The sequence below is a fragment of the Tenebrio molitor genome, chromosome 4, assembly GCF_963966145.1.
Source record: "Tenebrio molitor chromosome 4, icTenMoli1.1, whole genome shotgun sequence".
Classification (NCBI taxonomy): domain Eukaryota; kingdom Metazoa; phylum Arthropoda; class Insecta; order Coleoptera; family Tenebrionidae; genus Tenebrio; species Tenebrio molitor.
The window spans coordinates 25,318,831-25,345,438 of record NC_091049.1 but is presented as its reverse complement, the minus strand read 5'-3'; the positions used below and the strand labels follow the sequence as shown (position 1 = coordinate 25,345,438).

Sequence of the window (26,608 nt, the reverse complement as noted above, 5' to 3'; positions counted from 1 at the left end):
GGTTTGACAGCTGATAAGCTACGCCACATCGTAACAAAGAAAAGCAAAGAATGGCCAAGTTTTTGTGAACGATCGTTATCTTTAACACTTAAAATAATTGGATAGTTCTTTGAAAACTTATTGAAAATTCCAAAAAAATTTCCTATTATTTCATTTTTCTTTCTTAACAAGAGTATTATTATGTGCATTTTGTGACCTTATTGGTGCATAGTTTCCATTGTCCATTTTTTATTTAAATTGCATTCACTGCCACTTAATATAAATATGTATACTGTACTAACGTGTGTTCAAAAAGTAACGTTGTCAAGTCTGACACTTTTGTTTCTGTTAACGTATAGCGTACTGCTTTTGCAAAAAGTAATTCTTTCTAAAACTAAACAAGAAAAGTTTTCCTTTTTAAAAAAGAGGAAGAAAGAGAGAGAGACGATCTAATTGACCACACATTTTTTGGACGCTCGTTATAAAACGGTGTTACTTTGAAAGCTTTAATTAACCCTTTAATTCTTATATTCGTTAATATTTCATGTGAATTAATTTTCTTTAGTTCTTAGAGTGTTTCTACTGTTTATCTAAAATGTCAAACTAATTTATTAATCCTCTACCTACATCTCATCTTTATTAAAAATATTTTGTTTTTTTTTTTGCTACATTATGTTTCCATCCTAAATTCTTCACTATCAATTAATTTGCTTTGAGAGGTCACAAGATCTCTCTCACTGTTTTACATTAGTTTTTTTGTCGCATTTCATAATAATCATTCCATTTCACAAAACTGCTCCAACCACAACCATTTTTATGTGACATTTCTCATATTATTTTTATTTATTTCTCTTTTGAAAATTCCCCATCACCTCGCCGTCGACTCCATTACCATACCACCTTGTTCTTGAATCCTGCGGCACAAATCTTCTCTCGCACATCGCCTTGGACCTCGGCGTCTGCTGAAAATCAACGAAGGCGACTGTAATTACCGCAAAATAGGAAGACTTCGTAATGGAACGTGATGGCCGGAACGATTTACGACTCGAAACGAATCCGAACGGTGACATCGTCTCACGGAAGCTGCAAGAAACCGAAAAAAAAAAACACACAAAGAAGCGTGAAGGCGGACACTGAATTATGCATTTGCTGAAGATGTTTCTAAAACTAGTTGTGTCTCATAAAAACGAACACAACAGTGCTTTTGCAATATAAAGGTTCACCTGGCATAAATTTGCACTTTTAATCTTGTTTGGCTCGAGGTGTACTGCGTTTCAGAAACAGGAGCGGTCCTGAAGGGGCGCCCTGCGGGACTGGCGCATTCTGGACACGTCGCGGCCGAATCGTAGAATGCACCGAAATGATTGATTAATGTGAAAAATTGCGAAACTCAAAGTTCACATTGTAAACACGGGATTATTAAAATGCAATCCACTTAGATAGTGTAATAGTAATTAACGTTATAAGTCCGGGAACTCATAGTTTACAGTACGAGTTAGACGTTTAAGGACGAGGCGACGAAGGAGCCGAGTCTTGAAACTCGAGACGAGTACTGTAAAAAGAGTTCACGGACGAATGTCGTTATGTGTTTTATTTCATATTGGTTAAAACCATTTCATTTATTTCATTGTTGTATACAGCCAGATTATTTCTTCATCGCGATGGAGCAACTTTCTTCCAATCGATCTAACCCTGATGGTTTGAGTCAGCTGAAGAAAATTCTGGTCACATATCAAGCGCGATCCGTTGACCTCGCTCCGACTGAAGATATTCAAGAATCGATAAATCGACGGAATCTGTTGTTGTTGAAAAGTGGCCCTGGTGCGAATGTGGCGCCTTTTAAAAAACAAATTTTTGTTGTGTGATGACAGTAATTTTTTCCTAATCTATTGCTTGGTCCTTGATCTTTTAATCACTTAGGAAACAAGAAAGACGTGTGAGAGCGTCACTGAAGAAGTTGGTAGAAAAAAATTTACTGATTGAACAAGACTGTAAATCTTTACATCCGCAATTATCGACTCGTTGAGTGACAATTTTATTAATCCTGTTGACATTTGGCAGTCTTCGTGAGCGACAATTTAATTAGTCGAAGGTTCTCCTTCTGCCAACTACTCGTAATTGAACAATCTCTCACCTCCAGACAGTCTTCTCAAGAAGAAATCTTGCACAGTAAGAAAATTGCCAAAACAAATTTGGAAATGACTAACATCTCTTAGGTCAGCTTGGAAAAATTGCTGTTGGCTGCTCAAGACCATAAATCTTTGACCAATTAGTACATCCATGGTTGTGGTCTTGATGAATGATGATTTTGCTAATTCCGTTGACATTTGACAGTTCTCATAGTTAACATTATAATTAGACAAAGGTCGTTCCTCTTGATTATTAATAAAGCCAATAATTAAACAACCAATATTAACCTTAACCTCCAAATTGTCTCTGCGTTGGTACCATTCGACAATTTTATTAGGAAAAATGACCTTCGACTCTTCTTTTAATACCTGAAGGATGACTAATCATGAAAACTCGAACCCAGTGGGTGGTACTTTTTGGCAGTTTTTTTATTTGGAAATTTTGAAATTTTATATTCGTTATAAAACATTTTAATAAATACCCAACACTCTTTGTGGCGGTTTTATTGCTTTGTACCAGTTGATTAATCAACCATCCTAGATTCTTTGCATTTTTACTAAAAATTAGAATAATTGGAAGGATTTTACCCTGCAAAGAAATTGTTCAGGAAATGAAAGACAGGCTCTATCAATCTAGATAAGACGTTACTAGATGCAACAGTTGACAGTGGTGACCAAGGAAGAGTTTGAAGAAATTTTGGACACCAGTGAAGAGTAAATGGTACAAGAACTTTGACAGGACAAGTCTTATGGTAGGAGGGACTGTGGCTAAAGCCTCAATGACTATTGAAGAATCAGAAGACTTTCTTTCTTCTGTCTGTTTAGAAGTAACTAGTGCTGCTTCCCTAGGAAGAACGGATGATGCATATCAAGAGGAATTTAATGATAGTGTTGTCTTCTTTTTTTCTTCAATTTTTGTTACAAAAATAAAGATATAGAATTAGAGAAGAAAGAAGAATTTACGGGCCAATCCAGAGTAGGAAGATTGTAATAAAACTAGCGCTCTTCATGAGTTATGTAAAAAATAAATATGTACTTCTTTCTCTCATTCCATAAAATATTTTTTCTTTGTTTGTTTTAATCAACACCACACAAAATTTTATGTTAGAAAGCAACATTATGTTAGCTCGAGGAAAACAAGAGATTACTTTTAACAGATTGCCAAATATTTGAAAAGAAAATGTTGTCAAATTAGTTCAGACAGTAAACTTTTAACCAATAGGCATATTCACACTGATTGTCTTAATGATTAACAATTGTGGTCAATTCTCTTGTCATTTAACATGTTTATCAATAAATTAAATTAGTCGGTGATAATTTACTTTAATTACAAGTTGTGTCTTGATCGGTATCCGTACAATAAATAATTTTTGGCGAAAACAAAATAGTCGATGACCTTTGACTTCTTCTATTTATATCAGAAGGATGACTAATCGGAAAAACTCGATTCCACTGGGCTATACTTTTCGATCATTTCGTATTCCACAGAACGCATCCTTGTCCATTAGTCACAATAGACATTATGGATTTTTATAATATACAGGGTGTATCTGAAATACGTGTGTTAATTTTAATCAGTGGAAGAACTCGCCAATTCATGACACTTTTCTTTATAACATTTTTACGAAAAATCATTACAAATTAATTTAAAATAAATTAGCCATCAATGTGATAGAAACGAAACTTTGTTAAAAAGTTACATTGTTAGAGAAAAAATTAAATAATCAAAATTTAAATTCTCACGGTTACAAAAAGGAGAAACTAGTTAATCACTCAAAACGACTCGTTTGGTAAAATTGAGGAGCAAAAAAGTTTGGAATACTTTTGCGAATTTTGCAAAATGTTGTAGAGTAAAGTTTCATAAATTAGCGAGTTCTTTCATTGGTTAAAATTAACACACATATTTCCGATACACCCTGTATATAAATATGCATATGTTACACGATGTCTGATATATTAGTGAAGAAGGGATGCAAGCTTTGAAAGAATGAAGAAGTGTTAAACTTCTAAGATGGAGTTGTAGTGAGATTTTAAAAATGTCAAAGTCGTGATTGACAAGAGCTTGTCAATAACAATTCTGATATCTCAGTATAAGTCAATAACAATTTTTATATCTCAGTAAAACTCAATAATAACAGAAAACAAAACAAGAGCTTGTCAATACAACTTTGATATTTTAGTATGAATCAATAAGGATTTTAAGATATCAATACAAGTCAGTAAAAGACTTTGATATCTCAGTACAAGTCATTAACAACACAACACAAGATAAGAGCTTGTCAGTATCAATTTTGATGTTTCAGAAAGAGTCAATAATAACACAAAACAAGACTAGAGCTTGTCAATAACAACTTTGATATTTTCAGTATAAGTCAATAATGATTTTAATATATCAATACAAGTCAATAAAGACTTTGATATCTCAGTACAAGTCAATAACGATTCTAATATATCAATACAAGTCAAAAATAACTTTGATATCTTAGTATAAGCCAACAACAATTTTGATATGTCAATAACAATTTTTATATCTCAGTAAAAGTCAACTATAACACTTGACAAAACAAGAGATTATCAATTACTACAATTTTGATAACTCAGTAAATATCAATAACAACACAAGACAAGATCTTGTCAATAACAATTTACATATCTCAGCACAAGTGCATCTTTTGGTTAACTATTTAAAAGAAGAACTATATTATATCAAGTGACTACAAATGTTAGTGATTTTTTTTTGTTAGATTGTCAAAATATTTTATGGTGGCATGCCCGATTTTAAAATTTCAAATATATCAAACTAAAACCCAAATAAAACAAAGTTGTCATTATTATCAACAATGCATTTTTATAATGGTTTATTTTCGAAGCGGATTGCACAATGGAAGTTAATTCACGTTAGTAAAACTCCTTTACACCACTATTTTGTAAAATCTTACTTACTGTGTCGATTATTCACAATAACAGTAAAGTCTCAAAATCCCAACCTAAAAAATTAAGCAAGGGATGACATTGACATTATTATAGTGTCTTGGTACAAGAGACAAGAGCTTTCTATGAAATTAAATTTGAGACACAAACAATATTTGAATTGAACATTTTTGTTTGGTGCTCGTTTCGAAAAATGATGTAAAATAAAGAACAAAAGGGAAGAAGCTGTTTGACAAGGTTCCTGGAAAATTACGAAAACTGTCGGAAGCGGTTTCATTTGTAATTCTGAACAAAAAGCTCTTTTCATATTTATTTTGATTTTTACAGTCTAATTTGATTCTCCATAAAGAGGGAAAAATAACAAAGCGTATTAATCAAATGCAGGGTAGCTAGAAATAATTGTCTGGTCCAGCTTGCTATGAAAAAATATTGAATGTGCCGCTTTATATGCAGATTAAATTCGACACTAAATGTCACATTTTCAGGTTAGGTTGTTGGCTAAATCCTGCCCTCACAAATTTTGTTTAGCTCTAAAACCGGACGTATTTGCAATTTGTATTGACAAATACAGATTTTTGATATTTATTAATTGTGATGAAACGAATATAAGGAACGAAAACTGGATTGAATAAAACGCCATTAATGTCAGAGGTAAATTAAATTTGGGCATCTGTTTCAAGAAGGCGGCATAATAATATTTTTTCCAAAGCTAGCTTGACCTGACAATCATTTATAGACACTCTTCAAAAAAAATTAACAGGCAAAAAACATTTGATTTGTAACTTTTTTTCGATCAAACTGGAAACTTTCGCACTTTTTTAACTGAACTATTTTCTAAAACCAAAATTTTGGGTCCCTAAGAGCCCTATTCATATACTTTAAGTTGACACTTGGGTCATGTTGCTAGCTAACTCTCGTTATTGTCGCATTTTGAATTATGAGCATTATGACAGTCGAAAAATTGTAGCGATTTTCATCGTTTTTGGAAATTTTCAAACTGAGGACCATTAAGATTTTGTCCATCGGTCCACCTGTTATGAACAATTCGGCTGTAACAAAATTAGCTCTCCACCAATTTAATTAAATTCCAAATTAAAATGCTCAATGTCTAGGAATTTATTCTACTCGTTGGTTTACTCATTAAAGAATTTTATGTGAAATAAGTAAGGTATGTACACACCTGCATATATTTATTACGTTATGCTAATCATTTATTGATCATCATATGGAAGAAAAAATTTTTCCAAACCGATCAACAATATTAATCTTTGACCAACAAACACATCCGTGGTTATGGTCGTGGGGCAGTACTAACCTAACCTCCTGATCATCTCCACGTCGCGTCGGTACCATGTGAGAAACTATTTCACAAAAAACCAATCAGTGATCAGTACTAATCCTCGCCTCCATGGCGGTACTTAAGAAGTACCAGCGAGAAACCAATTTAGAAAAAAAAAAAAACAATCAATAACCTTTGACTCCTATTGGACCAAAAGGTGACTAATCGGGAAATCTGGACCCTCTCGGTGGTACTTTCGGTCATTCTCACCTTAAACATCCTTGTCCACTCATTAGCAACCCATAATTAGTGTAAAATTTCCTTGGAAATCGCGCAACTCCTCTGAAAATCCAGACCCGGACTTGGCGAAGGTTGCAGCCCACGACAACAATTACGCCACAATTTTACTCACCGGAGAAATGTACCAGCGATCCTTGAACTGCAACCTGACGTCACCGATCGAGATGCTAGAATTGAAAGTCTAGAAAATGGAACGATTAAATAATCCCACCGATCGCACTTTTACTTTCTGAAGACGTTCGCACCTCCGTTTTTCCGACCTTGAAACCCGACAAAATGACCCAAAAATCGCTCGGAATTTGGCCCCGCGACTCTTCACTACCCGAGTGGTGGGACATCCGATCGACTTGGCGAAGATCGCAAGATGCGCAAGGTATAAAGGTGATGAGCCAAAGCCGCCTCGGATCAGTGCTGTCACTCCCAGCCGTGTGTCCAGTGTTAATTGTTACTGTTTGTTTAGTGTGCTGTGCAATTACGTAAGTACCGAGGACTGACAAGTGACTCCTATTGGCGTACCGAGGGTTCCGCGTCTGACCCTCTGTTCAACTCACCCAAAACTCGCTCTGGTTCGTACCAGATTCCAAAACTTCACACTCCGGTACCACCTACCACAATAACAAAAAACGATCGACTCTAGTACTCGACTCCCAAATTGTGAGTCCTGTCCCAAAACTCCACCCAAATGAGCCAAAAACTCCGGTACCACCTATACCACTTTAGTACCATGGGGGTACTCGACTCCCAAATTTTGATTCCTGTCGCACTTTCACCACTTAGTGAAGCTTCTGCAAATTTTTCGAAAACCTGGTCCTTGTGCCAGTTTTTGGACCCCCTGTACGTAGAGTTCCGCGAGGAGCTCGTCGTGTCGTCCTTGACACCGTGAGCCGGATGTTGTCCGATAATTTTTCTTGTTTTGTCGGCCTGAAATGTCAAAAGATGCTCCATTTATCGATGTGGAAAGATTTCTGTTTCTGAAAGAGGAGAGTAGGACGGGTGGCGAAGGTCGGAGAGTCTCGTTTTGTGTTATTGCATTAGAGGTGTTTTATAACAACTCGTTCTCATCTCCGTGGCATAATAGGATGTGGTGGAGATGCGACCGATTTATGGGTTTCGGGTGGATTTTGCAAGCCCAAAAAGAATGAATCTAATGGGCGATAATTTAGAAACTTACACCTGTCAACTTAACACCTGTTTAAAAATGTGAATTGGACAGCTTTCGTTTTTAATTTAGTCGAATTAGCACACACAAACTTCTAAATGGGAGATTAAAAGGTCTAATTGACTCGATCGAGTTGTCAATTCTAACATCTTCTGGACAAGCTAGACCAAGAGCGACAAAATTTTGGAAAAATTTGACAAGAATCCAACGAGAAGTCGTGTCTAGTCTGCTAAATGCCAAACTCAAGAACTCCTCCACTCGTCCCATTAAATACCATTTTAACACTTCCAAGAAAGCTCCATAAATATATGGTGCACAGATCTCGATATCATATTACTGGTTTGACATTTGAGCACTAGATCTCTCCAATATCGAATCCAGTCTCGAGCGGCGATTTCTTATATTTTTTCGTTATCTTCACCTTCCTCCAGTTAGTGTCGCTATTGTGTTACTTTGTATTCGAGTATCGCACATTTCAATCGAGACTTGCATTATTATTGACCTTTTATAGCAATAAATAATAGAGCCAAGGAAAATTTATTTATCGAGATTACGTATCTACACACATTTCTCGTGTAATGATAGAATGTAATAATAAATTCGTGGTGATGCATGCTGCGGAGAAAATTTTTGACGACTGTTAAAATTAACTGGTTGGGGGAAAAATCATTGGAAGTAATTGCTACGGCCTTGGAGAATAAAAATTTGGTGTTTTTTTGATGTTTTATAACTTTTTCAATTGACAATTGTGTTTAAACCTTCGTTTAGTGACGAGGCATGTCACTAATTGTTTCCAAAATGTAAAAAATTGAAAATAAATTTTTTTTTTCAAAATTTGTGTTTTGGAAAAAATTTGGACAAAGAAATTGTAAGTTATTTTACATTTATTGAAATCTGATAATTGTTGTCTTCTGAAGAAAATTGATAACAAATAGTTGTGCTGAACTTTCATCTTTAGAAAAAGAATTAAATAATGATGAGATGAGTAATAACCATATTTACTTTATTGAAATATTGACATTTTTACGTCGCAATTTTCTAAATAAAAACTAGTTTTGTGGGATAAACCTTAGTGGGTGAGACATTAATGAAATTGAAATTTTTTCAGACAAGAAACTGGTGTTTTGAAAAAACTGGTCATAAAAGTAAGACAAATAAATTGAACAGCTGAAAAAAACAAAACAAGTCTTATTTTTCAAATAAAATAATGAATGGTGTTCTATAACCAGACAAGAAATTGATATTTACTTTATGAAGAAATGTCAAAGTTCAAAAATAGGTGACTTAAGAACTCATGATACTAGGAATTATTGTTCAAATAATAATAATAATGGTAATGTTCCTTTAAACACAAAAAATATCAAAACAACGGTTTAAAATCATTTTAGTTTATTTTATTTTATTGATGCAAATATTTCCAAAACAATCAGATATTTTAACTAAAGAGATATTCCTAAAAATGTCCCTTTCAAATTGAGTACAATATTTTTTACTTTTTTCAATTTTTTGAATTGTGATTTTTCACATCAAGATGTTTTGTATCAAAAAAACCACCAAAAGAGTCCCAAAATTAGAGAAAATCATAATTATTATTTTTGAGAAAATCGGGCACCGTTTAGCACTTCGTTCTTTTCATTAAAAAGAAAAAATTAAAACGCTTAAACCTATAATAAATAAAAAAAAAATTCAAAAAAAAATCAATTGTTTCTAGTTTATTTTTAAAATTTTAGATACAAAAGCCTTCTTTTCAATTTAAAAATATGGCTTGGATATGGGAAAACATTTATACACTACACGGGTCCTCGGATTCGCCTCGAGCTTAGTTAGTTTTCGCGCTCGAAAATACACCTACCGTACTCTAATGTAAATAAGTATTTTAAGATTTGAAAAATAATGATATCTGCAATTTTCGAACCCAATGAACGGAAAAATATTTCGCAACTAATAGTAATGAGTTAATGACCCTTTAAATATAGAAAAACGTTTGTTTCAAAAAATACCAAAACAACGGTTTAAGTACCGTTCTCATTTATTTTATTAGTTCAAAATGTTCAAAAACAACTATTCATAGACATTTAAACTAAAAATATATTGCTAAAAATGTCCCCATCAAATTGGAACCACTATTTTCTGATTTTTCAATTTTTTAAAAATCAAGGTCTTTTGTCTCCAAAATCTATAAAAGTGGTCCCAAAACTTCGAAAATATGTTTAAAATTTTTCATTTATCAAAAAATCATAAATCACTATTTTTTGAACAAATTGGGCACATTTTTATTGCTGAACTTCACATTTTTCAAAAAAAATAAATAAAAACTAACAAATACATATACTTAATTAGTTTTTTAAATAAAAATACAAAATTTCCTTTTTCTACAGCGGTCAAAAAAACGCATTTGTCAAAAAGTTTCCTTGGATGCTTTAATAACTATTTTGAGAAAAAAATGACAATTAATGTCATACAACATGATTGATGATAGGTTATGATATTTACGACTGTTTTACAATAGAGCATTTTCGATTGCGTCAAAGAATGACCTTGACGACCAAAATTTATTGCTCGCGACTGTACATTGCTCTGAAGGTGCACTCTTTGAAGCGCGTTTTCTTTAAATACAGGTTGAAAAATTCAGTGTTTATTGTTATTTATGGTGTAGATGATTGTGGAAAATAATAACGTAAAACAATTTTTTGAAGAATAGCTTTACTTTGGAATAAAAAAATCTTAAATTTTTGTAATTTTTCTTAAAAATGGAACAGCAACGTAGCTAGAATAGTATTTTGTCACTGTGGATATCAAGGCTGCTAGGTATTGAACAAAATTAAAATGCTTGTATCTTCTTCAGGAAGAGCGATTTTTTTTCCTAAGTATTTTTCGAGCTCCACTGGGTCCTTCACTACCACGCTCTGAATTCGGAATTCGCGAATTTTGAGACACCCTCTATAATAAACCATTAAAAAAAACTGTTTTCCTTCTTTGACCAAGCTTCTAAACGCTAGTTTTATTTAATCTTTTTTAAATATACATTTGGCAACATCGATTTACCTTACAATTTGTAATGTACAGATCGTTACTATGACTGTAGACTATAATAAAATGGTTGCTATGGTTACTGCTGCTTATCGTTATTATGTATATTCAGAAGATCTTCTGTACAATGCTGCCACTTTCATAGCAACTTAAATCTCTGTAAAACCATAGAGACGCATAAAAAAAAGTCTGATTAGGATTTTTCGTTAATATTGATATGGGAAATTGCTGTGTAACTTTTTTTGGCGATAGTTTCGGAACACGCTGTATATCAATAAAAATTCAAACTTGTAATTTTTTTAATTCCTAAAGATACGGTACGAAATATTTGTTATGCAGAAAATTGTTGAAATGAATTTAGTGAATTCAAAGACTACTCTGTCAAGATTTAGAATTTGATATGAAATTAATAATACCAAAAACTTATATTTTGGAAAATTTGAAATTAGAAAAAAATAGTATTTTGTTAATTTTCAAATTATTACTAAGTAGAAATTTTCTATCTTTGCCCATTTTTCAAGAAAAAAATTATTTAACTTTTCTCTTAGCGCTTACATTTTATTGCTCCATTTTTAGGAAAATAATAATCAGACACCCTGTACAGGGTCGGGCATCGTATACGCGCACGCGAAAAAACGCGACTTCTTATTAAATAAAATTGTCGAAATTTTTCACACTTACCTAGGTATTGGTAAGGTACATTTCCTAATTTTTTGATAATTTTTCACATACAAACAAAGCCAAAAAAAAAATAAAAAGTAAATTTTGCTAAAAAGTCAAATTCCTATTTTTATACCAACCTACCCAGATTCACTTCCTATAATTATTTACGAAATCAGCGAAAAAAACACCAGTTAGATTTTGAATTAAACGCAATTTAACATTTCAACTTTCAAAATCGTTTTTATTTATGACCTGCCGCTTGTGCTGTTGTAAATTTAGGTGACAATGGGAATTGTCAATTTTATGGCAAAGCTGTAAATAAGAGGCTCAAAACGGTCGGCTAGTAGTGAATGGTCCTTTTGTTGGCAAATTATACCATTTGGGCCATAAATCACGCGTCTGGTTTGCGTTTAAATAAAAAGGGGAATTATTTAGCTAACCAAAGCAAAATGTGTAATTGTGCCATCAGGGTTTGATGCGCTAGCAGGTACAGATTTAATTAGGGTAAAAACTTTATAGGTAAATTAACAGTTAATCTCAGAAAACTAATAAAACTGTTACGGCCTTATTTATTAACAAAAAAAATTTTTTAAATTCTCAAATATACCTTATCGCGGAATCAGGCGATTTAAAATCAAAGAAATTCCTTTTCGAGAGGATTTCGCTTGCCATTCAACGTGGAAACGCTGCAAGCATTCGGGGCACTTTTCCAGATTCCGCAATATTATCGGAAATTTTTGTATTATAAAACAAAAATGTTTATGTAATTATGTTATTAATATAGATATTTCTTTATCAATGATTATTAGGTATATAAAATTTAGACAATTTTATTTACTTAATTAGAAGTCGCGATTCTCATACGATGCCCGACCCTGTATATGGAAAGTGTTTCAAATTCTGGAATTCCAATTACATATTTACATTTATGATTAGTAAACACATCAAAAGAACTTAAATCACTGTAAAAAAATCATTAAACTTTAGACAAAGAATTTTTTTAAATAATAATTTCGAAGAAAATTACAAATCTGATTTTTTTTGTATTCAAATTTCAACTGTTTAGTCTCCAAAATAACTTAAAAAATTGAGACAGTCAGAGATTCTCTAAGCAAAAATCTCAAAAGCACTCTTTAGGTGTTATAATTACATATTTCTGTCGTGTAAAATCGTGCATCATCTTGTTGAGACGAAATAAAAATACCTAAAAATAGAAATGATCCATGAAAGATATCGAGCGATAGATAGAAGATTTATAATCGCTTCTTCAGAGCATCTGGACCCATCTCAACAGTTGCCACACCACGATCAGTCTTATTAAGAAACACTTTCCTCGACTAATATACACTTCGACCTCGTTCAGACTAACTTATTTGCCGATAATTCGCACATAGTGACGTCTTCTCATTGAACAAATATTAAGCAGAAATAAAATATGGTTGGTATGTAAAAATATTTTTTTTTCCAGATAACAGAATGTCTCCACTGGCCCTGGTGGGGATACTAGTCATAGCATCATCCGCAATAGCGGATGTGAAACATGTACTAGAGGGTTCAGCACACCCCCCCGACCCCAACTCAATCTCCCCCCACGCCGTCAACTACCTCGCCACCAACCCCCCGAACGGCTACTGGTGGATGGACGCCAACTCCCCCCTCAAAGCCGCCTACGACTACTACAAAAAGTGCAACGGCAAAGGCAACTGCCTGGCACCGGTCAACCCCGACGCGCCCGCCCCCCAGCCGTTCCGCCCCCAACCCGCCGTCACCATAGACGTGCAAAAGAACCCGTTCCTCAGCGGCAGCTTCAACCCCGACAGCGGCAACGCCCACTACAACAACGGAGGCTCCAAGATCGACGTCAGCAAGAACCCGTTCTTGAGCGGGGCGGTGGTGAGCACCGGGGACGGCGCGCCCGTCGTCAAGGGCCAGGACGGGTTCCTGGGGGTGCAGCCGGCGCAGCCCTTCGCCAAGAAGCCAGGATTTGCCACCACACATCCCCTCGACCAGAAGAAAAAACCGTTCGCTACCAAGCACCCTCTGGACAACTCCACCGAATGCAAAGGGGTGGGCTTCGCCTGCGTCGAGAGGAGCACGTGTGTCAACGGAGTGGTCAACAAGAACGGCGAAGGACTGTTGCAAGTCAGGAGTGATGTAAGTAATGTAAATAATTTGTAAAGTCATGATCATTGACAATGGAGGCGGTAACGCAATCTTCTGGGGATATTTTGTTTGCGGTATATGTGCTAATCCGAGTCATATGTGCAGACAAGGTTATTAAAAATGTCTGCACATGGTGAAGAAATCGATTTAGCATTTAAGAGATTTATTATTTTTGTACGTTATTACTTCTGTTTGCTTTAAACATCACCACACTTCAAAATTTTTTTTCGTCACAAATAGTCTTGCCAATTACCACTTGTGCCATTTTTCTATGCTGTCAACGTTCCCATCAAACAATAAGTCAACAATCAAACTCTATTGTCATTAGAGTTTTCAACACTCTTAAAAACTCCACAAATTTCTTTCATTTTTTTTGACCATAAATAATCGTGTCAACTACCACTTGCACCGTTTTTCTACACTACCAACGCATCCTTTAAACAATTAGTCAACAATTATTTGAGTTGCAGAAAAAAGTTTATTCTATTACAAATTTTTTTGGAGCACAAATAATCGTGCCAACTACCAGTTGTACTCATTTACAATACTGACGATTATATTACAATAAGTCAACAAACACTCCATTTGCAACAAGAAACTTGTCTTATTCCATTTTTATTTAGACCAGTTTTTAGAAATGTCAAAATTTCGAACAAATTCTTTGCAATTTTTTTACAGCACAAATAACCGTGCCAACTACAACTTGTGCCATTTTTCTACATTACCAAGGTTTTGTTAAACGTTTCGATTAAATACCAAGCCAATAAATATTCCACTCGCACCAAAACACTTATTCCACTTTTTGGGCCAAGTTTCTGGTTCCCAAATCTTCCTTACAATTTTTCTGGCACAAATAATCGTGTTCACTACCACTGGCACCATTTTTTTGCACTACCAACGTCTAAATTAACAACAACTCGACTTGCACAAAATAACTTGATTATATCTTTGTCAGACCGGTTTTCAATATTGACAAAAAATCGAAAAATTCTTTTTTACAATTTTTTTTTGAGCATGAACAATCGCACCAACTCTCACTTGTGCCATTTTTCTACACTACTAACGTTTCGATCAAACAATAAGTCAACAAATACCAGAAAAAACTTGCTTCTATTTTTGTTAGACCTGTTTTTGGCAATGCCAAAAATTCGAACAATTTTTCCGACAAGTTAGTCCGCTTAGCATTTCTAATTTCACCAATTAATTCAAACCCAATTTGTATTAATTGAATTCATTTTTCAAATTTCAAACAAAATTCTATTTGCAGAAAAAAATTAATTATTTGTCTAGTCAATTAATTTTTTCTTGCATTTTAAATTTCAAATCGTCATTCTGGTTTCGCAACAAGTAATACACGAATTTAATTTGCCTAAATTTATTTGTAAGTTGTGACAAGTTATTAAATGTAATAAATGTCAAATTCCGAACAGGTCCACTTAAAAATGAATGTTTCTTATCAAAACCGTTTGCGCAAAGACTGACTAATCTGGCATAGATTGATAAACATCTAATTGCTTTACATACATTAAAACGATTTTGGTATGTTGTACCCAGATACATACCTTAAGACAGTTTCTCAATCTACCGAAGATGTGTTTAATTGATGTTAAATGCGAATTGACATTTAAATCAAATTCAAATCGCGCCTGCATAAACTACACATAATTACACCACATTTTAGCAGTTTTAGAAATTTAATAAACTTCATTATTATTAATGTCAATAAAGTTTCGACACGTTGAAAAATGTTGCAAAAATTGCGCATCCCATTAATGATGTTAACAAGAAAATTCACTTTGTTCTGTTTTGCCAGTGTTGATGGTCAGTGTTGTTCAAAAGAGCTGCTCCAGAAGTGTTTTCTTCACATTTATATTATTTTTCAACCCTGACACATAATACATTGCAGAGTAGTACATAGTAGCTTTGTTATTCGGATCTATAAGATAATAACAACTTGGAGTGTCATGACTCTATAATACCAGTTGTTTGAGTGAAAAGTCCTTTTATGGAAGGAAGAAAAATTAAATATTACGTTTGAATTGTGCCAAAGCTATTTATAGGAATGTCAACAAAAAGGCATAACTGCATTTCTGTTATTTTTGAGCATCACTGGAAAATATTTTGGAAAGTAAATGTTAAACGAAAGAAAAAAGAATACAAACTAGGATATACAGGTGTCCCACGGAGTGTGCTATATTTAAACCTGTAATTGATCCGCAAGTGAAGGTTCTTCAAAAAAAATTCAAGTGTTCTAAGCTTAACCGTGTGGGTACAAGAGCAATTTGAAAATTTTTCCAAAACCGTTTGGGAACCGCTGGAAACAGCCAATATTAATTCAATGAACGTTGCGTGTTTTTCTGTTGACACTTTTTTGACAATTTTTTTTCCACAAATTTTTGTTTTAAAGATACGTTCAGGGTTTGCATAATGCAGGGTTTGAATATATACCATATTCTGTGAGACACCCTGTATAAATAGAGAAATGCTGTACAATAAAAGACAGTCGTAATCGTATTATGTGTAGGTGGAAAAGAAAAAAAAACAAAGGATGTAAAACAGAGCCACTAAAAAGAAAGGAGAAAATGGACGAAATTGAAAAGATGAGATTTTAAAATGTCAGGAAAATATTTAATTTGGAAAAAGTATGAAAAAGAATAAATGGTTGGCTAAAATCAAAATAAAATTAATTTTCGGCTTCCCTAACTGTAAAACACACGTTTACCTTTCAATGGGGGAGTGCGCTGGCACGCATGGTTAATTTACTCTTTTTACAGTTACTTTAATATTAAAGTTACTTTAATTTAGTGTAAAAAAACACATTTACATGTGTAATTTTTCCGATAATAACAGTTTATTTAATGAGTTCGTGTGTAAATTGTTTTTTTTTTGGCACGAGTGGCCCACGAGTGTCAAAAAAGGTCCAAGTTACACACGAACGAGTTGAATACAACGTTAGAATCTTTAAAATTAGCTTGACGTTTTGTTTTGAAAAGTTGTGACATTTATCAAAAACCGTTCACACAGGAGAAAATTCTCCAATTCTGACAGTGTCGAACAAGAAATGTTTTGTTTTTTAATTTTTATTGACTAATAATTAATAAATAATCATAATCATAATAGGCAAAATACAAACTATCGGGTTGGCAGCTCTGTATATCAAAAAGTTTGACATTTGTTATTTCATAAAAATCTGCAAGTGTAAAATAAAACATTTGGTCAGCCGAAAAGTCTAATACAAATGTCGTACGGTAGGTATTTTACAGCGCTCCAACTAATCAAGCACTCGGCTTCGCCTCGTGCTTGAAACCTAGTTTTTGCGCTGTAAAATACCCCTACCGTATTCTAATATCAATAACTATTTAGAGCTGACAGAATTAACAACTATGAAAATGATGTAAAATGAACTGTGCGAAGGACTAAAAGAAAAAGGGAGTAAAGATTGTTACATGAGGAGAGAAAATTGTAGAAAATGGACAAGAAACAAAACAAAGTGAAGAGTTCAGCCAAGACTTTAGAAAGAGATGAAGAGACTGTAAGTAATGAAAAAATACTTAGATGGGGAAATAAAAAAAAACGAACAAACACAATTATTTGTGTTTTAAAATTTATTATAACGATTAAAGAAGAGAAAAGGAATCGAAACAGAAATTGGATATTTACTTCAAAGAACGAAAGTAAATAATTCCAAAAGTATTCACGGTTAGATGACAGAAAATGTTCTTGCAACTCGTTTTCTCTCTCTATCTTGTTTTTGTGCCTACTACTGATTAGATAATATGATGTCATATATCTTATGAAACTCCTGGATAAATAAGCTATCCATCAATGAAACTCCCGTCGAAATCAGTTCAGTACTTCGGGCTACAAAAGGGCACTAACATACATACATACAAATATACATCCAAATAATCCAAATAAATTATCTTTTCTCCTTCAGGTAAAAAGAAAAAATTAGTCAATTTTTTTAATTACTCTCCTTTATCACTTATCAGAAAGTGATTATTGAAAAATTTTTTTTTGGTTTCATTTGAAAATTCAAAAACTAAAGACAACACTAAACAACTGACATTTTTCCAGTTACACCTTATTCTCACACTCAGATTATTTATTGTTTATTTCTGTTTCTCCTCAAATTATTTTTTCCTTATTTCCACATTTGAATCTTGCTCCTGTCTGCTCTCTTTTCGTTCCCTTAATAATATCTGTCATTTTCATGAAATTCTGTTATGATTTAAATCTCTTGTCGTCTTTGTAGTTGTACTTCTTCCTTTCTTCCCTCTATTGACTTCATTCAATTTTTTTTTTTTTTTGCAAAACAAACAAAAAATAATGTCAAGACTGGTTTTATCTTTCAACACAATCTTCCAATGGAGTCGCAATGCAGCCGTTCTTTCTTTATAGTTTCTTTGAAAGTCTGGAAAAAATTCTTCCGTTGCTACAATTCGTTTTTCCTCAACAGAAACTGTAATTTAGACAAATTTCTGAATAATACAAGGGGAAGAATATGGTATCAAAGTTGATGAAGTTTTGTCAACACTTGGGCACATTATATTGTGATGGTAAAACAAAACATTCTTCCTAATCCTTCCAGGCATTTCTTTAGTAACTTTCATGTCCAATTGACTCAGAATATTTGTACAATAAGTACTCCCATGTAGCAATCTTACTTCTTAAGAGACACTCTCTCCACTTTGGAGTCCCAAACAATTGATACTATGACGTTTCAACAGATGGAACTGCCTTTGCCGTCTTTAGAGGAGTAAATTTGGTAGGTTTTCATCATTTTGATTCATCTTTTCATTCTCGAAATGAATGATGGACTCAAAAAAACTGTTGAATCTTTCATCAAAGCTCCAAATTCTTCTTTGAAGTTTGAAATCCAACATATTGATATTCCAAAAGTACCAAATTCAGTATCCGTTTAATAGAAACCTTTGTGGTACGGAGTACCATATTGGTTCCAGTGAACTTTTATTAACCTAAAGTGTTATCTTCAGTACTCCCAAGAGCACAATTGAAAAGTGCTGCCCTCTTAGATCATGATGATATTTCTTTGCCTAATTCCAGTTTTGTCCCGTCTAAATCTTCGACCTTGCAACTATTTTGTTTTATTTTTTCTGCTTCTTGGTATGCAATACAGTCACTTAAAAAAAATCTAGGGCACTCAGTCATAGTCATAACACCTGACCTTCACTCACTACTTTAAGCAGCAAATAACTAGAACTCCAGACCAAAATAACTGAATGTCTGTCTCGTATTTCAGTTATTTGATTTGAGTCGATCGCACCTTTCAAATTTGTTGAGTTGGTAAGATTTATTTAATTGCACGTCAACATTCACAATGTGATAGACAAAAGAGAAATGACGAGGTCCTTGAACGTGTGGATTTTTACTTGGACAAAATGAAAAAAATGTCCATCGGTATCACGATTCGTATTGTTCGCGAGCAACGAATTTTGCATTTGTGGTGCAACATTTCTCACATTCAACACAATAGGAGTAGGCGCAAGGACACTAGGGTTACATCTATCACCCACCCACAGGTGAAGACTCGTAATTACCAATAGTCCAAATCTGTTCGAATTTTCATTCTCACGCACACCTCCGAAAACGGGAGTTGCATAAGAGGTCGTAAAGTCGGTTGTTGTTGCCCTCTCGGGCCAAAATAGTCCGGCGCTACCGGACCCGGGGCATATATTAGAAATGCAAGAGAATTCGCATGACTCACCCATCTAGGATCCACGTGACATTTATCACCCAGACCGATAAATTTTCCAAAATTGGCCTCGTTTCGCTGAAAAAATCAATTTGGTATTTGAGAAAAAGACTACACGAAAAGCATCCTTGAATTTTGATTGGTCGATGACGAAATCATTTTCGTTAAATGTCAGCCGAGTGCAAAGCGAGTCTCACCCGACGGTCCTGGAATTCGCCGCGCATTAGGTAATTACAAATATTTTTTCTGCAGAATAAATTAGTAGAAAACGCGACTTGGTATTTCAATTGGAAACGTGCGCTTTACGTAATTACGCAGGATGCAACGAGCCAAAAATGAGTCGCTCGCGTCTTTTGTAGCGCAAAGATCAAAGTGACAAAAAGTTTTAACGGCGCAATTGCGCAACCGCTCGGAATGCCGTGATGTAACCGCAAGGACTCGGCTGGACAAACAATCTGGGCGCCGCACGCCACTGCTCGTTAATTAATTACCTTTAACGTTCATTACTTGTTGACTTAAGAGTCGCGGCTAATTATTTTCGCAAACGTTGCGCAACGCCGTCAAGATGGGAGTCGGACGGCGCGGAACGCTCGACTAACTGACATTTGGGAGTCACGTGGTGGCGAGACCCGCGCGCTATTGGCCGCGGCGAACGCGCGGCGCGGGCCAGAGGCGTCGCAGGCGCGTGACGCAACCGCTCGATGCTCCATTGTCGGTTAATTGAGTCGGGTTCAATATTTCAAAATGACGGCGCAAATGTGCCACCTCTTGATCCCGGGGGTCAAGGGTTCACCGAAGCCGAGAGGCAACACGCTGAGATGGGCCAACACATTTTGTAACGGTGTTATCTAACGAGAAAAATCGCCAGGGCCGGACTCGGCCCGATTCGGCCTACGCCGAATTCCAGGTCCTGGGTCGTTGTGCAATCCATCAGCGGTTGCGCAACTGTCAGATTTCACTGTTCATTGTGGCGCCACCCACTACCGAACAAAAGCGAAACGCGGCTTGACCCAAAAACGTCCTTGACACTGGGGAAAGTGCGATCGCGGAAATCGATCCCTTCTGATAAATCACGAATTCGTGAAGAAACCGCTTCCTCTTCGACTTTCAGGTGCGCTACTGCCGCCAGGACAAGGAAGTTTGTTGCCAGATCAACAACCTGAACGAGATCACGGCTGGGAAGAGCTCGGTGCCGGAGTCGGCCATCAAGTTCCCCGGAGGGGCCGGGTTCAGTCCCGGACTCATCCACGTCCAGCCCTTGAACGTCAAGCCTGACATCATCTTCGCCGGAGAGCACGGACACCACTCCAGCTCGAGCACCTCCAAGTCCGTCCGCGACACCTCGAGCGGCCCCAATTCCGTCTTCTCCAGCACCGTGGATTACAGCGACACCAAGTTCGGCGACGACGTCCGATTCGCCTCGACCTTCCAAGGGCCCGCCTACTTGCCCCCGATTGGTCCCACCACTCCCAAACCTAGACCTTTCGAAACGCCTAGTATCAATCAGCAGTTCGTGCCTAGGCCCTCGCCGCCTAAATACGTCCCACCGAGTCCCACAACTCCCAGACCCGCGCCGCCCACCTACAGACCTGCGCCGTCTACTACTTTCAGGCCAGCCCCCAGTCCCACGTACAGACCTGCGCCGTCTACTACTTTCAGGCCAGCCCCCAGTCCTACGTACAGACCTGCGCCGTCTACTACTTTCAGGCCAGCCCCCAGTCCCACTTACAGACCGGCGCCGTCTACCACTTTCAGACCTGCTCCTTCTACAAGCAGGGAGTATCTGCCGCCGAGGCCCTCTACACCGAGGCCGAGCAGCACTGTTAATCAGTATGTACCGCCCCAAAAACCATATCAGCCCAGTGTAACTCCACAACAACCATATCAGCCCAGTGTAACTCCGCAAAGACCATATCAGCCAAGTGTCACTCCTCAGAAACCATATCAGCCAGGTGTAACTCCACAACAACCATATCGGCCCAGTGTAACCCCACAAAAGCCATATCAGCCCAGTGTAACTCCACAACAACCATATCAGCCCAGTGTAACCCCGCAAAGACCATATCAGCCAAGTGTCACTCCTCAGAAACCGTATCAGCCTAGTGTAACTCCACAAAAACCATATCAGCCAAGTGTCACAACACAAAGGCCATATCAACCAAGTGTCACAACTCAGAGGCCATATCAGCCCAGTATAACCCCACAACAACCATATCAGCCGAGTATAACTCCACAAAAACCCTATCAACCTAGTGTAACTCCTCAGAGACCGTACCAACCTAGTGTAACTCCTCAGAAACCCTACCAACCCAGTGTAACTCCGCAGCAACCGTATCAGCCCAGTGTAACCCCACAGAGGCCGTACCAGCCCCAACAAACCACCCCCCGGCCGTACCAACCCTCGCAAACACCATATCAACCTCAACAACCTTATCAACCGTCAACATCTCGACCTACGACGAGTCGGGAGTATCTGCCACCTAGACCTTCCTCGCCTTTCGCTCCTCAGCCGTCGAGTCCCAGGCCCAATCCGTTCATTCCTCAACAAACCACTCAGAGACCGACTTATCAGCCCCAACCTAGACCTACACCTAGTCCGCAGTACCCCAGTCCAAGTTTCCCACAGACGCCGAAACCGCAATATCCTAGTCCTAGCGTACCACAACCTAGGCCCACTCCTGCGCCCTACCGACCCAGCGGACCTACTTCTCCACCGTTCAGACCCACTCCGTCGATTCCCCAATTCCCTAGTCCCAGTTCGCCCCAACCTAGACCTACACCTGGTCCAGTAACGGGTGGTTATTCATATCCGAGCCCGAGCTCACCACGACCGACACCTTTCATTCCACAGTCGACGCCATCAAGGCCGGGGTCATCTGTCACTAATCAGTACAGACCATCGACGAATTATGTTCAACCATCTACACCTTCTAGGCCGGCGCCTACTTTAAGGCCGTACCAACCTAGTACGCAAAAACCGTACCAACCTAGTACGCAAAGACCGTTCGTACCACAACAAACCACGGGCGCTCCGAACCCCGCTGGAGGGTACGAATATCCGAAACCGACCCCCACGTTCGGCTATCCATCGACTCCTTCGCGTCCTCCGTTTGGTACCGACGGCAGCAGCATCAACAGTCAGTACGTACCCCCTCCGAAGAAGCCCGGCGACAACACCGGCGAAGCCGCCAACAATAACGGCGCTTTCGTGAGACCCACGACCCAGAGGACACAGTTCACTGGCGAGCTGAACACCGCCCCGCCCCCAGGCTGCGCCGCCGCTTTGAAGTGCGTCCAGGAGATATACTGCACCGCTGAAGGCGTGATCTCACCGGTTCCTGTTGTCTTGAGCAAAGAACAAGAACTGAGTCGAGTACCGACGACGGTTTGTCAAGACACAGAATCCGGAATCATCGGCAAGTGTTGTCGCGACCCCAACTACCAAGACCCTTGGCCATCCGCGAACCTCGTCAACGGCGTCGACGACGGGCGGTACGCAGAAGACGACAGCCTAGGCCAGTACCAGCCCGACTTGCAAAGAAACGTCCGCTCCGATAAAGGGGGACCAAGACAAGACTTTTCCTCGAACCGCAACACGAACCTCCAACCGGTTTCTCAACCCAGTTGTGGACAGCGCCACCGCGACACCAGTCCCCCAGGTCCTGGACCCCTGGACGTGAACTTTGCTGAAATCCCGTGGCAAGCGATGGTACTCCGAGACACCAACAGAAGTCTACTTTGTGGAGGAGTCATCGTCAGACGCGACGCCGTCCTCACAGCGGCTCACTGCGTCGAAGGGTAAATACCTGGCGCTGGTATCACTTCAGATAACACTACTTTCATTGCAGCCTAGAAACTGGTGACATTCTCATCAAAGGAGGCGAGTGGAAGTTGGGAATCGACGAAGAACCGTTGCCTTTCCAGATCGTGAACGTCGCGGTGGTGGTGCGACACCCGCAGTACCAGAAAGGCTCTCTGGTCAACGACTTGGCGCTACTGATCCTGGAGGAGAAGCTCAGACCCTCGAAGAACGTCGGCACGTTGTGTCTGCCTACACCTAATCAGATTCCCACGGAGAACTGCATCGCCACAGGGTGGGGCAAGAGGATACTACAACGTAAGTGTATCGGTGCGTGGTCGGGCGATGTCTCATCGCGATTGATTTGCAGTCCACGCCAAAGGCGCCATTATGCATTCGATAGACGTTAAGATCATGGACAACCAACAGTGTCAAGAGACTCTGACGAGCAAATTCCAGCACGCGTCCAGTAACTACAGTCCCAACACGCTTTGCGGCTACTCCGACGTCGACCAGTGCAAGGTAAGGAAAAAAAATAAACGCAGAGATACAAGAGGTTTTTGTTGCAACTTTCCAAGTTCAAAACGCGGTCTGCTGACTTATTTCTTGTCAGTCTTGTCTGGTGTTCTGTCAGGCGCCATTTTTGCGTCAAAACCTGGCGATATAAAATGCCTACCGCATTAGTACCTAATGTATTAATCTTTTTGGCCGACGACCCATTACTCGTTTTCTCAAATTTGAAATTTGTTGTAACTAATAATTTTGCAAAACCTGTCAGACTGACATTTGATTAATGAAATGACAAAAAGTTATCTATTATACCGATAGGCGATAACTAGCATGCTTACAATTCGCACCACAAGATGGCGCCATCAGACTTTAGATAAAAACAATTAAATTATATTCATTTTTGAAAACTGAATAGATCAGTGGTAGCGGTATCTTGTCTTAGTATAAATGGACTGTATTGTTTTCAACTGTCATAAATTCTCATTTTTCTCCTTTGTAAAATGCCTCTTAACTGCCCTAAAGCAAAATGAGCAGATGACGAACCGTTGCCCTAGACAACACATTCAACGTCACATTTCTGACAGGTCTTGAAAAATTTGTCTAAACTGTCAAAAGCAAATGCGAAACAATTTTTAAAAGATTTGGAAGCTTCAGGGACGTCGTTTCAAACAATACAATTTTGTATGCAACTCGTTTCTGGGTAAATTGGACTTTTCTAAATGCCCTCGAGGCCTTAAAACCCCCCTACGCTCATGTTTTAATCTTTAATTTACACAGAAACTCAGCGGTCCTCGATGATGCCTGACTTGTCGGGTGTCCCACAAGGCTTCAGTTTTGCTCCGCCGTTCTTCTACATACTGTAGCAAATTCAAAATGGCGGCAAACTTTTTTTTAACAAATCTAGCGACAAGTCTGGGTCTGAAATTGAATTTCGGTAGTTCCGACAATGACCCAGTTGCCCAAGAGTTGCCAAATCAATTCTCTTCCAATATCAATTTTTTCTTTTAGGTCGACTACGGCAGCGCCCTGGCATGCTCTGACGGCAACCGTTACATCCTTTCGGGCATCTACGCTTGGGATACCGGATGCAAACAGGAGGGCCAGATAGGCGGCTACATCGCCCCCGACGTGGACTGGATCGAATCGACTCTGGCAAAACCGCTCAGAGAACTAAAACAACTCGAACAACGAAACTAAACTAGTGAGACTTTTCTACAATAATTCAGGGAAAAATTGAAAGAAATTAATTCGGGGCCCTCAAGTATCGAAACTGCCATATTATTCGGATTGTGTAATATAAATGTGTAACGTACTCTGTATTTAATTAGTTTTAAATCGTAATACTCATCTAGGTACTGTACTATTTAGCTTTAGCTATTTATAACCGATTTGGTAAATAAAATTATTTTAATATAACTAATTTATTTCGACTAACGCGGCCCCCACTCAACGGTACAAGTGATCGGCGTGGATATTAGCCGCGATCTCCGACTCCCACTTGTCCCCGTTGTTCAACAACTTCTCCTTGTTGTACAACAACTCCTCGTGCGTCTCCGTCGAGAACTCGAAATTGGGGCCCTCGACGATCGCGTCGACGGGACACGCCTCCTGGCAGAATCCGCAATAGATGCACTTCGTCATGTCGATGTCGTAGCGGGTGGTCCTTCGAGAGCCGTCCGCGCGCTCTTCAGCTTCAATCGTGATGGCCTTTGTCACAAAACAAGTTAGAGGAAGTGTGGGGGGAAAAGTCGACAATTCTACCTGAGCTGGGCAAATCGCTTCGCACAACTTGCACGCGATGCATCGCTCCTCGCCCGAGGGGTACCGCCGCAGGGCGTGCTCCCCGCGGAAGCGAGGGCTCAGGGGGCCCTTCTCGAAGGGGTAGTTGATCGTGGCGGGTTCTTTGAAGATGTGGCCCAAGGTGACGCCGAAGCCGCGGACAAGCTCAGTCAAGAAGACTTTCTGGGCGGCCCGATCTGTCAAGTTTTACAAGTTTTTCAATTGACGACATAATTGTACATTGTCGTGGTCATCAATTACATTGAAAATTTGCCGATATGATTTAGTAATTGTATTGGGTGGCAGACGGACCACAAATATGGAAATTCACTGAATGTTCGGCTTACCAGTTATTTCACTTAAACTCATTCCCGGATCATCTTGACTGATGGAGTAGTATTCGCCTTTGGAAGAGGTGCTTTTTAGACGGCTTTGGGTACACGTTCGCAGAAAAATCGAACTTGTACAAGAAGAAACTGTTATGAAACAAAATTGAGGTTATGTTAGACGAGTATTGTGAAAAATTGGGTGATTGTACGAAGTAAGTGATTTAAAATAATGACGAGAGTGTAAATTGTTACCTGATTTGCCTAAAGTGTATAATTTAAGCGCACTACACATGTTTTAACACTTTCTTCACCACCAAAATAAACCTACTTTGACATTACTAAAATTATTACGTCAACGCTGCAGCGCCTCTAGTGTTTTATAATAACATTATTTTTTATATTGTTATTTGGGTAATCCTATTTAATTGATTTTTTTAAACAGACACGTGAAAAATAAGAAAAAGCGATATTTTTAGGGAAATTATTTTGTCAAGAATTTAAAAACTTTTCATTCTGTAAAGAAAAGTCTACAATGCTACAAAAATAAAAAATGGGCACGTTTTTGAAATGTTACTGAATAGGTGTATATTTGGTTGCCTAACAATTTTTAAAATTTTATTTTATTTCAATTAAAAATAACTAAGAAAATATCTTCTCATTCACCAACTGTTACTAATTTTTATTTTTCTTGTCCTCTTTGGAGCAAACTCAATATTCAATACAATTCTTTGTACAAACTGAAACTGTGACTTTGTAAATTAGACATTAGGCCTTTAGAAGTACTGTCGCGTACCTATATTTATAGATAATTTTTTGATTCTTGAATGCTTCTTCTTAAAATT

The 26,608-nt window shown here is 37.8% G+C and overlaps 3 protein-coding genes and 1 long non-coding RNA gene across 6 annotated transcripts in view; 2 read left to right on the top strand and 2 right to left on the bottom strand.

Annotated features, from left to right (window-relative positions):
* The window catches only part of LOC138129696 (ankyrin repeat domain-containing protein 29-like), a 263,705-nt gene that overhangs the window by 206,039 nt on the left and 31,058 nt on the right, over positions 1 to 26,608 (bottom strand). The gene's annotated exons all lie outside the window — the stretch shown is intronic.
* Positions 1,702 to 2,601, top strand: LOC138129145 (uncharacterized). The gene is made up of 2 exons (XR_011159112.1): positions 1,702 to 2,148; positions 2,196 to 2,601. It is a non-coding gene; the product is annotated as an uncharacterized lncRNA (long non-coding RNA).
* Positions 6,941 to 25,074, top strand: LOC138127810 (uncharacterized). Its single transcript, XM_069043867.1, has 6 exons — positions 6,941 to 7,094; positions 12,939 to 13,624; positions 20,461 to 23,147; positions 23,198 to 23,466; positions 23,519 to 23,670; positions 24,667 to 25,074. Exons 2-6 carry the CDS (start codon positions 12,947 to 12,949, stop codon positions 24,853 to 24,855), a joined length of 3,975 nt encoding a protein of 1,324 aa, XP_068899968.1. The 5' UTR covers positions 6,941 to 7,094; positions 12,939 to 12,946; the 3' UTR covers positions 24,856 to 25,074.
* ND-23 (NADH dehydrogenase (ubiquinone) 23 kDa subunit) lies at positions 24,906 to 26,156 on the bottom strand. The gene is made up of 4 exons (XM_069043868.1): positions 26,019 to 26,156; positions 25,785 to 25,913; positions 25,420 to 25,634; positions 24,906 to 25,365 (listed from the first exon to the last, which is right to left on the bottom strand). Exons 1-4 carry the CDS (start codon positions 26,056 to 26,058, stop codon positions 25,105 to 25,107), a joined length of 645 nt encoding a protein of 214 aa, XP_068899969.1. The 5' UTR covers positions 26,059 to 26,156; the 3' UTR covers positions 24,906 to 25,104.

Coding starts and splice junctions, on each gene's coding strand:
- ND-23 (XM_069043868.1), bottom strand. CDS start 26,058: ATGTGTAGTGCGCTTAAATTATACACTTTAGGCAAATCAG. Junction 25,635..25,784: donor GAGTTTAAGTGAAATAACTG/GTAAGCCGAACA, acceptor AAAACTTGACAG/ATCGGGCCGCCCAGAAAGTC. Junction 25,366..25,419: donor AAGCGATTTGCCCAGCTCAG/GTAGAATTGTCG, acceptor TTTGTGACAAAG/GCCATCACGATTGAAGCTGA.
- LOC138127810 (XM_069043867.1), top strand. CDS start 12,947: ATGTCTCCACTGGCCCTGGTGGGGATACTAGTCATAGCATCATCCGCA. Junction 23,148..23,197: donor GCGGCTCACTGCGTCGAAGG/GTAAATACCTGG, acceptor CTTTCATTGCAG/CCTAGAAACTGGTGACATTC. Junction 23,671..24,666: donor CCGACGTCGACCAGTGCAAG/GTAAGGAAAAAA, acceptor TTTTTCTTTTAG/GTCGACTACGGCAGCGCCCT.